Source organism: Tupaia chinensis, unplaced genomic scaffold (genome assembly GCF_000334495.1).
Source record: "Tupaia chinensis unplaced genomic scaffold, TupChi_1.0 Scaffold145907_1, whole genome shotgun sequence".
NCBI lineage: Eukaryota > Metazoa > Chordata > Mammalia > Scandentia > Tupaiidae > Tupaia > Tupaia belangeri.
In genome coordinates, this window is record NW_006205765.1 from 2,209,552 (window position 1) to 2,221,194 (window position 11,643).

Here is an 11,643-nt window from a genome sequence, read left to right on the forward strand (position 1 = left end):
TTAATATGTACCATCTTTACTCTTTCTCCTGTAGTTCCATTTTTTTGGTAGTGTATAAAAGTGATAATCTCAAATATCTTTTTATCGAAGTTAGTTACTTGGACTTTTTATTTTTGTCACTAGCCATGAAACCTTCTCAGGGGTCTGGTAGTTTTGGAGCCATTCTGGGCAGTAGGACCTCACAGAAGGAATCCAATAGGCAACTTTCTTACTCAGACAATCAGGTATGTTTATCTAAATCTTTTTAGACATTTTAAAAACATGATGGTCATAGGTATTTTATGAGGTAATTACAGGAAGTAGAATTTAGGCTGTCATACCTAGTATTCTGACATTGTCACAAGGTTATTTTCCACCTATAATAAAATTTATTATTTTATCTATCTAAATCTCTTCAACTATTTTTATGGAAATCTTTCTAGTATTTATCATATTCTTCCCTTATATATCTTTACACCAACAGTTTAACCTTTGTTTGATGTGTTATGGTCATCGTTCTGAACCATAATATTTTTTAAAGAATTATTTATGTAATTTTATGTGTTATTATTTAATTTGCTATAGGCATGTGCACTTACGAGAGAGAGAGAGAGAAAGTGAGGAAGTAAGCCACTAGGTCCAGGACTCAAATCACAGTTACCACATGGGAGTTCAGTGCCTTAACTACCAGACTCTCTGCTGGCCCCACCATGACACTGGGTTGTCAGAAAAGTCATGATACATTTTTGCATAGAAAAATAAGTCATGATTTTCTGACAACCAGTAATTTTTTTTTTGAAGAGAGAGATTTTTGTTATAGGTTCCATGTGTTCACCAAGCGAGATATCACACCCCCACTCCCCAGTGGGGATGGCCACACTGCAGTCCCTTCCCCTCCATTCTCCTCTTGAGATTTTGGGCACGCACACACACGTATCCGGCATGAGTTTGAAGCTGCCAGGTCCGGGACTCCAATTGTGGTCGGCTATTTGGGAGTCTAACAACATAGCCATTACGCCATCTGCTGCTCATTGACACAATAATTTTTAAATGTCTGCATTTGAATTAAGACAGAGGTTCAAGAGCTGATGTTACCACTTAGTTATAGGTCACTGGGAAAGTTTGCTACAGGTCACTGGGGAAGCACCTCAGTACTTATCCTTAAAATTAAAACCAGTAATAATATTTAAAGGGTTGCTATGAGATAATAAATGTCAAAGCGCATAGCCCACTGAAATATCACATACTAATAGCTCTATAAATGTTAACTGCTATTTATTTTTAATGTCTTTTGTGTCTCTTGTACATTATGAACTTTGTCTTTACACCCTCTGAAACCAGAGTGTTTTGTTAAAGTCATGTGTTTGAGTTTTTGGTTTTTAATTTTTATCCTCTCCCTCCCTCCTCCTTTTTTTAATGAAAGAGACACCCTAAAAGTGTCTTGTAATACTGCAATCTTCGTTCCAGTCCTCTAGCCAGCCAAGATCATGGGAATACCCATGGGTATGCCTTGTGTGTTTATGTCAGCCCATGACCTGAACCTGGGCTTTCCCACACGGCTCTAGCATTTGCAGTGGTGCTCCTCTACACATACTCCTGTGACTGGGCATCTCTTTGCTATTTTTTTTTTTCCTTTTCTTTTTTGGGAGAGGTATTTTTTGCTATAGGGCACGTGCGCTCGCCAGACAGAGAGAGACAGAGAGACAGAAAGCGAGAAATAACCCCCCAGGGGGGATGGCCACGCCGCAATCCCTTCTCCTCCATTCTCCTCTCGGGATCTTGCGCACGCACGCACTCACTCCTGGTGTGAGTTTTAAGCCACGGGGTCCGGGACGCGAACCGAGGTCAACCACATGGGAGTCCAGCGACATAGCCGTTATGCTAACTGCTGGTCCCCTGTTTGCTTTTTAAAATAGTCTTTCTTCCCTTCCCTTCTCTGAGACAGTGTGTGTGTGTGTGTGTGTGTGTGTGTGTGTGTGTGTGTGTGTGTGAGAGAGAGAGAGAGAGAGAGAGAGAGACAGGGAGGGCAAGTGAGAAATCACCCCTTAGAGGGCATGACTGTGTGGCAGTTCCTTCTCTTCCATTCTTCTCTTGGGATTTTGGGCACACATGTACCTGCACCCAGCATGGTTATTTGTTTTGCAAAGGGAAACCAGGTATGAAGTAAGAGAAAGTTTGAAGCTCTTCTGTAAGTAAATTTATGAGCTCTAATTGGCTGGGCACAGTGGTACTGGTTTAGTCCATTTACTAGGCTAAACAATGAATAGGATTTCGTTTTTTGTTAGATCCTTTTCATGGGTTAGATTTGGGGGGCATTTTTGTTGTGGTATAATTGACATGCACTAAATTGTACATACTGGCAGGTGGCGTGGTGGTTAAAGGCCCTGGACTCCCACGTGACTGACCACAGTTTGAATCTCAGACATAGTGGCTTACTTTCTCACTTTCCCTCTCTCTCTGTCTATTTTCTCTGGCCAAATTAAAACATAATAATAATAAATAAAGTTGAATAAAATAATAAAAAGGAAGTACAATTTGATGTTTTGGGGCTTTTTTTTTTTTTGACTGCCAGAGAAAATATGTGCTCTCTAGAGATAAACAACAAAGAAACAGAGAGACAGGGCCAGCAGGTAGCATAGTGGTCGGGTACTGGGCTCCCACATGGTTGACAGTGGTTCAAGTACCAGACCTGGTGGCTTGCTTTCTTGCTTTCCCTTTCTATCTTTCTTTGGTCAATCAAAATTAATAATGATAATATCAAATATATTAAATATATAATTCTTTAAAATAGAAAAAAAAGAAACCGAGAGACAGGGAAAACACCCTCCAACAGGGCGTGATCATGCTGTAATCCCTTTTCCATCCTTGGGTTTTTGGGCACGCTTGCGCATGTGCCTGGCGTGTTTTTCAGGCCTATAGTACCGGGATTTAAACCACAGTCAGCCATATGGGATCTGGCTCTCTTAACTCCCAGGCTACAAGACTGGCTCCACATGTAACTTTTGATTCCCTCAAAGACTTAACTACTCATAGCCTCATGTTGGCTGGAAGCCGTACTGATAACATAAATAGTAATTTAATGCATACTTTGTATATCTGTTATATACCATGTTCTTATAATAAAGTAAGTTAGAGAAAAGAAAACATTTTTTTTGGAGAGGTTTTTGCTATAGGGCATGTGCGCTCGCCAGACAGAGGGACAGACAGAAAGCGAGAAATCACCCCCCGGGGGGATGGCCACACTGCAATCCCTTCTCCGCCATTCTCCTCTCGGGATCTTAGGCACACATGCACACACGTCCGGCGTGAATTTTAAGCCACCAGGTCCAGGATGCAAACCACGGTCGACTACATGGGAGTCCAGCGACATAGCCATTACACTAACTGCTGGTCCCAAGAAAACATTATTAAGAAATAATATAAAATAATAGAAAATACATTTTCAGTACTGTAATATATTTATCAATACTTTTAGTCTGTCATTTGCTTACAAGATGAATTGTTAGTACTTATCTGTATTGTCTTATATGATATAAAATACTGTGGGTATTAATATGTATTTTTTTAAATTACTGTATTTAATTTTATTTATTTAAGAAATTTGACCAGAGAGGGACAAAGAGAGAGAAATCAAGCCTCCAGGTCCAGGACTCGAACCACAGTCAGCCATGTGGGAATCCAGTGTCCTTAACCACCATGCCACCTGCTGGCTCTGTTAATATGTATTTTTAACATTTTATGTCAGAAATGAAAAGAAAGGCTGCCTTATAGCCTAGTGGTTATGGGAACCAAATCCCACATGACTGACTATGGTTCAAATTGTAGTCCCCATATCTTAAAAAACATGCCAAGTGCCTGTGGCTAAAATCTCAACAGGAGGGAACCAGCAGTTAGCGTAATGTCTATGTCACTGGACTCCCATGTAGTCGACTGCAGTTCGCATCCCAGACCCTGTGGCTTAAAACTCACTCCGGGCGCGTGTGCGTATGTGCCCAAGATCCCGAGAGGAGAATGGAGGAGAAGAGATTGCGGCGTGACCATCCCCCCCTGGGGGGTGATTTCTCACTTTCTGTCTCTGTCTGTCTGGCGAGCGCACGCGCCCTATAGCAAAAAACCTCTCAAAAAAAAAAAAATCTCAACAGGATAGAGAAAGGACGAAGTGATTGCAGTGTGACTGTACTCCATTGGAGTGCTTTCTGTGTGTCTCTCTTTATCTCGTATATGCGCCTTCTGGTACTTTAAATGAAAAAAGGAAAGGTAATGTGAAAATTTCATATTTATAAGCATAACTTATAATACATGATTCAATGATTTATACATTGATAAACAGCACCATTATGATTGTAGTCTAATAGATATTGTATTGTAACATAATTTATACACTAATGAATGGCTATAAGAATTTTATGATATATTTTAGGTTTATGATATTGCACTAAATATGATGAAAAATTGTGGGAACCATGAAAACTCATTTTTTACTGTCATACTTAATACTGGAGGGATGAACTCATGGGGAGATGATTAGCATCACATGATAATTAAGCAAATACTTCTAACCCTTGAGCCCACTGTAATGCCAACAGGAGGTAACTACAGATTTATTACAGTAGTACACTGTGTACTCCAGTTAATTTATGCAGTTATGATTTAATATTGCATCCTTGTTTATTTACATTTCTCTTGATTATGAAGTTTTTAATTTGATGCAAGAAATTTTTTCAATTTATTGGAAAAAAAAAATCTCTGTATAAGTGCATCTGCATGATTCTCGTCTGTGTTGTTCAGTGGTCCGTTTTAATAGGTCCCTCTCCCCCCCAAGTTCTCATTTATTTCAAGGGGAAGAAGGCAGGAAAGGTAAGCACCCTCAACAGGAGCTCATGCCACCCTTTTCAGCCAGCCAGGATCATGAGCATGCATGTGCCTGCCTAGTGTACAGGTTGAGGTGGGAACTGAACCCCTGGTTTCCATGATTGCAGAGCATTTTGTCACTGTTGCATCAAAACCTATGGCTGGGCTTCTATCAGGTTTCAATGTAAAATATTCTTACTATGGGGAACCAGCAGTTAGTGTAATGGCTATGTCGCTGGACTCCCACGTAGTCGACCGCGGTTCGCATCCCGGACCCGGCGGCTTAGAACTCACGCTGGGCGCGTGTGCGTGCGTGCCCAAGATCCCGAGAGGAGAATGGAGGAGAAGGGATTGCGGTGTGACCATCCCCCCTGGGGGGTGATTTCTCGCTTTCTGTCTGTATGTCTGTCTGGCGAGCGCACACACCCTATAGCGAAAACCTCTCTAAAATATTCTTACTATGGAGTCTTGGACAAAGGTTTTAAAAAGATGCTAAACTGTGAACAATAGTATGTTACCATTTTATAACAAGAAGAATAAAAAATTGATTTTGCGTGAAGAAGCAAGGTAAGAATACTTATAAGGGATAGAAGAATTGGAGGTAGAAAAATTAAGTGGATAGTGATAGGGTGACAGTGAGACTTCTTATTCTTAGTCTGTGCCTTTGAATATTACTTTGGTTTGTGAACTTCAAAAATTAGTCATCCATTTGAAAATAAATTTAACTTTTAAATAATTCATCCAGATGACTCTTGGAGGTTTTTGTTTTATTTTGTTTTGTTTTCTTAATTGCTAGAAGGCATGTTCACTTGTCAAAAGGAGAAAGCGCCCCTCAGTGGGGCATGGTCATACCACAATTCCTTCTCCTGCATTTCTTCATGCTGTTGGGATTTTGAGTATACACACACACACAGGCCTGGCATGTTTTACAAACTGGGAACAGGGTTTGAACTCTGTTTGGCCGTCTGTGACTCAGATTCCTGAACCACTACACCGTGAGGCGGATCCAGGGTTAGAGATTTTTTAATTTTCTAGCCTGCAATTGTAATTCTGCAAAAAGGAAGTAGTTGGACATATCTTTCATAGAGAAATCAAATAGCTCTTAATGTAGAGATAAAAGATTTAACTAGCAGAAAGTTTGTCTAAAGCACTATTTCACAACTAATACGTTTACATTGGCATATTCTCTGTGAGTGTTCTTGCCCAGTCTGTGGAATAGTCTATGATTAATTTTTGTCGGTGGTCTCCATCTCACCTTTCATTCCCCATCATTACATATATTTGTTTTGTTATTCCCAATTAGAGCCCCCCAAGAGTCATATAACAGTTTTATTGAGAATATGTGACTTGGTATTTAAGTTATGGCAACCAAATATCATTGTGACTTCCTTTTCTTTTTTTAATTAGAGGTCTGGGACTCAAACTGTAATCAGCCATGTTGAAGCCAGTGCCCTAACCACCATGCCACCTGCTGTCCTCTCATGGCTCCTTCCTATCATCATAATTGGATATTTTTTCCTCCAAAGATCAATTCTTTTTTTTTTTCTTTTTAAGAGAGATTTTTGCTCTACAGTGTGTGTGCTTGCTGGAGAGACAGAGAGAGACAGAAAGCAAGGAATCACCCCCCAGGTGGGATGGCCATACCACAATCCCTTCTCCATTCTCTTCCAAGGATTTTGGGCATGCATGCACATATGCTCAGCATGAGTTTCAAGCTACCGGGTCCGAGACTTGGACTGCAGTCAGCCATGTTGGAGTCCAGCGACGTAACCATTATGCCATCTGTTGTTCTGAAGATCAGTTATTATACTAATCATTAAAACTATATTTGTGGGTTTTTTTGCAAAAAAAATTAATATTTCAAAGTAGGGTTTTTTCCTTTGCCTCCAGGTACACTATGGAATTTTTAAGTTTAGAATACTACTGTAGGAAAATAAGTGTTTAATTCTATTTCTCACAGTGACTATAAATTAGGTTAAAAAATAATTCTAATGAATGAACCTCACACTAGACCAATTAGGCTAGAATCTCTAGAGATGTATCTCCAGTTTATATTTTCAAGCTTCCCACATGAAAATCAGCAGTCTGAAAGTATTCCAATTAATTTGAAGATTTAACTGTCTCATACTTTACTTTTACAGGCCTCTTCAAAAAGAGGAACTTTGGAAACTAAAGATGATATTGCATTTCGGAAAGTTCTTGGTAATCCAGGTAGAGGATCAATTAAGACGGTGGCAGGAAGTGGAATAACTCTTAACCGGACTGTTTCTTCTTTGACGTCTACATCAACACCTCTTAGATCAGGGTTATTAGAAAATCGGTAGGAAAGTCTTTTTTCTTACTTAGTCATTAACTATATCTGTTTATAAATATCTTTTTGTGTGTATGTATGTGTGGTGTTTTCTTTGAACAGGGTCTCCCTACGTAATGATCCACCTGCCTTGACTTTCCTAGTAGCTGGAAGTATATGTGTGCACCATTACACAGCTTTATAGATTGGACAGGAAATCAAACTTGGGCCTCCAGTATAGTCTTAGCCTTCTGAGCAACAGCATCCAGCATGTGCTGTTTCATTTGGGCCTATAAATAATCACTTAAGCCTTTTAGGAAAAAACAGTGTCTTGAGGAGAAAAAGTGGACTGTACATAGCACATGGCTGATGTTGGTGACAGGTACTAAACACACAGATATATAGTATGTTAATTTAAATCTAATGTAGAGACATCAGGCACATGTGCATGCATGCCCCAAATCCCAGCATGGTGGAGAAATAGAGAAGGGGTTGTGGCATAACTGTGCCCTATTGGGGGGCACCTTTCTATTTCTCTTTTCTTCTATTTCTCTGTCTCTCTGTCTCCATCTCTTGAAAGTACGCATGCCTTCTGGCAATAAAAACAAAAATTCCTAAATATATTGTATGGAATTAGGTAAAAGTAGTCACATTAACTGTCCTTGAGGATGTTGGTTTATAATTTATTCTTTTATGTCAGAGAACACATGTGCATGTATGAGAGAGAAAAGCGGGAGGTGGGAAGTACCCTCTGACTCTGATGGGGCTGGTCGTGTTGCAATCATTTTTTCTTTGATACATCATCCTGTCAGGATCCTACATTCATGCCCACCATGTCAATCAAGCCAGTGGAATGGGATTTGGACTGCACTCTGCTCAGCCATGTGGGATTGGCTTCCCCTTTGCAGTGTCTATTTGCTACACTATGAGACTGGCCTGGTTTATCATTTTTAATGTATGAAATATGACTTTTTAGAAGTAACATCGTTTTCCTCTGTTCTCTGTAGGACTGAAAAAAGGAAAAGGATGCTATCATCTGGTTCAGAGTTGAATGAAGATTACCCTAAGGAAAATGATTCATCATCGTAAGTTGCATTAAGAGCCTTTATGGCATTAGATCATTGTTTCTGGTTTTTTTTTTTTTTTTTTAGAGGTTGTTTTTTTTTTGTTTTTTGTTTTTTGTTTTTTTTTTGCTACAGGGTGCATGCACTTGTCAGAGAGACAGAAAGCTAGAAATCATCCCCCAGGGGGGATGGCCACACCACAATCTCTAGTCCTCCATTCTCCTCTTGGGATCTTGGGCACGCACGCACACATGCCCAGTGTGAGTTTAAGCCACTGGGTCTGGGACTTGAACCTTGGTCGACTATGTGGGAGTTCAGCAACATAGCCATTACACCAACTGCTGGTCCCTAAATCATTGTTTGTTATACTGGTAATTGTAACCACTAGGAAATTTTGAGGGAATGGTGTTCAATTTATGAGAATTCTAAGGATACAAAAGCAGGATTTAAAGTGTTTTAGTGACAATAGATTGTAGAGTCAATAGAGGGGGAATGTGGTCCTTGGTATTGCTTTGGTCATTTCATTACACTTCTAGTCTGCCTTTTTTTTTTTGGAGAGGTTTTCGCTATAGGCTGTGTGTGTTTCCAGAGAGAGAGAGAGAGCGCAAGCGAGCGAGAAAGCACAGAGGGGGGAGCCACACTGCAATCCCTTCTCCTCCATTCTCCTCTTGGGATATTGGGCATGCTCACCCATGTGGCCACCATGAGTTTAAGCCACTGGGCCCAGGACTCGAACTGCAGTTGACTACATGGGGGTCCAGCGACATAGCCATTATGCCAACTTCTGGTCCCTCTAGTCTGTGTTATTGTTTTATTTTGTTTTTAGTTTTTTTGCCATAGGACACATGCACTTACTGGAAAGAGAGAGCCACAGAGACAGGAAAAGTGAGAAATCATCCTGAGTGTTGGATGGCCAGACAGCCATCTCTTCTCCATTCACCTCTTGGGATTTTGGGCACACATACAGACAGACGCCGATGTATTTTTCAAGTCACTGGGTCCAGAACATGAACTGCTCAGTCAGCCATGTAGGATCCAGTACCTTAGCTACCATGCCACCTACTGGCCCCTATAGTGCTTAGAGGAAGAAGGGCTAAAGAATTCTAAAGTGTTTTTTGCTGGCTGCTATTTTACTCTGACGCCTTTCCTTTTTGTCCCCTTTATCTTTTTTTTTTTTTCTTTTCTTTCTTTCTTTTTTTTTTTTTTAAGCTTATTCCTGTAAGTAGTGCCTAGGGTTTTTTTAAGAAAAGGTGAGGCCTACTGGGTTCCAGGCAAGGAACATTAATTAGTCAGAGGTATTTTCTGGGTTGAACAAAAGGGAATAGATTTGCAGCTGGGCAATCACGCAAATCTTCCTCATCACGTGGGTATTTTTTTGTGTCTTGTGGGTTATAAAACTTGTTACACAGCTATCACTTAGTACCCAATTAATACCTTACCAGAAATTAGTTAGTAGTCAGTTAACTGGTACATGAGGTCACGGAGTCACAAAAAAGGAGTTGAAGGAAAAAAAAAAAAAAAAACAACTATATATTAATTGGATCCGCTGTTTAAACAGATGTAACCATCTGGGTAGGTGATAGGACTGCAGTCGCCATATACTCATATTCTTTCTGTCTTGTTGATCTGCCATCCTTAAGTAGCTTCCATTTTGTGGACCAAGATAACTGATCGAGTCTCCACTCATGTCTTTATTCCTGGTAGTGGGAAAGAGGAAAAGGGCAAAGGGAGGACATACTTATCTTAGACTGGAAGTTACACACACCACTCTTGTGCATGTCACATTGCCCAGAACTTAGTCACACAGTTATATCAAATATAAGAAAGTCTGAAAAATATGCTTAATGCAAGTTGACTATAATGGCACAAGGATACAGCGGTTATTTGGAGGCAACTAATAGCCTGCCGTAGTTTACCCCTCTAGACACTGAAATACCCCATTCACTAACCTCCTAATACATTCAGCACCCATGTCCCATGCTAATGGAGGCATACTCCACATCTCAAGTAACCATTGTGTCCAACTCAGTCTAGCATTTCTGAGGTATATGTAGTCCCCTCCATATGGTCCAAATGACCGTTGAACTGGTACCTAAAAACTGAAAGGCAAGTTAGTCTGCATTCCCCATTCCCATCCCCATGGATGGCGATTTATCATTATATACTGCTGGAATAAGAATGTGGTAACCACAATAAAAATTTCTGTTTAGAAAAGACAAGAATAGGAAACTGGAGGAGTCTGTGGAAATGGTAAACTCTCTTTTTTTTTAATTTAAAGAATTATTTTATTTAACTTTCTTTATCTACTTATTTTAATTTGACCAGAGAGGGACAGACTGAAAGCGAGAGAGAGAGAAACCAAGCTGCTAGGGTAAGGATTCAAACCGTGGTCAGCCATATGGAAGTCTAGCACCCCTAACCACCACGCCACCTGCTGGTCCCATGGAGGTGATAAAATCTTTATAGGCAGAAATTGTGAAGGCTTTGTAAAGACAGTGGGAAGAAGTTGCTGTTGAGCCCCTTTAGCATTCTGGTTCTATCCTCTGCGTGGGATCCTCTTGCTCATTAATCTCACATAACCCCTGAGTTTGCCCTCTGGCAGGTTTTCTTTGAAGGGCATTACTAAAATATATTTTGAAACCTTTTTCTTCATCAGGGTCATGTAGCTTTATATCCTGCTTTGTGCTGGTATATATCTAGAAGTTTAGACGTCACAGACAGGAGAAAGAATTGGGGCCAACGTTTTTGTTTTTTAAATTGCCAGAGGACATATGTGCTCTACAGAGAGAGACAAAGAGGGGGAAAGCAGGCCCCCATGCATGGGATGTGGTCATGCCACAATTCCTTTTCTTTATCTTCATCCTCTCAGGATTTCAGACATGCACAATCACATGCCTAGTATATTTTTTCAAGCTTCCACAGCCAAGATTTGAACCATGAGTGGCCATGCTCCCTTAATCATTAAGCTATGGGTCTGACTCAGGCTTTGTTTGTTTGTTTGTTTAGAGAGATTTTTGCTATAGGGCACGTTTGCTTCAGAGAGACAGAAAGCAAGAGGGTGGGCACGCCACAGTCCCTTCTCCATTCTCAGGATTTTGGGCATGCATGCACACATGCCCAGTGTGTTTTAAGTTGCCAGATCCGGGGCTCAAACCGTGGTCAACTACATGGGAGTCCAGCAACATAACCATTATACCATCTGCTGGTCCCTATTGTTTTTGTTGTAATAAGCTTCTTTATTTTGGAGTAATTATAGATCCACAGAAAAGTTGCAAAGGTCATGTAGAATGTTCCCACATGCCTCTCACCCAGTTTCCCCTAATACTAATATCAAAGGTTTTTCTTTCTTGGGAACCAGCAGTTAGCGTAATGGCTATGTCGCTGGACTCCCACGTAGTCGACCGCGGTTCACGTCCCGGACCCGGTGGCTTAAAACTCACGCCGGGCACGTGTGCGTGC

The 11,643-nt window shown here is 40.6% G+C and overlaps 1 protein-coding gene across 5 annotated transcripts in view; it reads left to right on the forward strand.

The window, feature by feature from the left end:
- The window catches only part of USP37 (ubiquitin specific peptidase 37), a gene marked incomplete at its 3' end in the record, with an annotated part of 80,420 nt that overhangs the window by 33,696 nt on the left and 35,081 nt on the right, over positions 1-11,643 (forward strand). For 4 of the 5 annotated variants that reach the window (XM_014584232.2, XM_027768337.1, XM_027768336.1 and 1 more), the window contains 3 exon segments: positions 124-224; positions 6,972-7,150; positions 8,128-8,205. In XM_014584232.2, the coding sequence (XP_014439718.1) occupies positions 124-224; positions 6,972-7,150; positions 8,128-8,205 (358 nt within the window). 5 annotated transcript variants of the gene reach the window in all.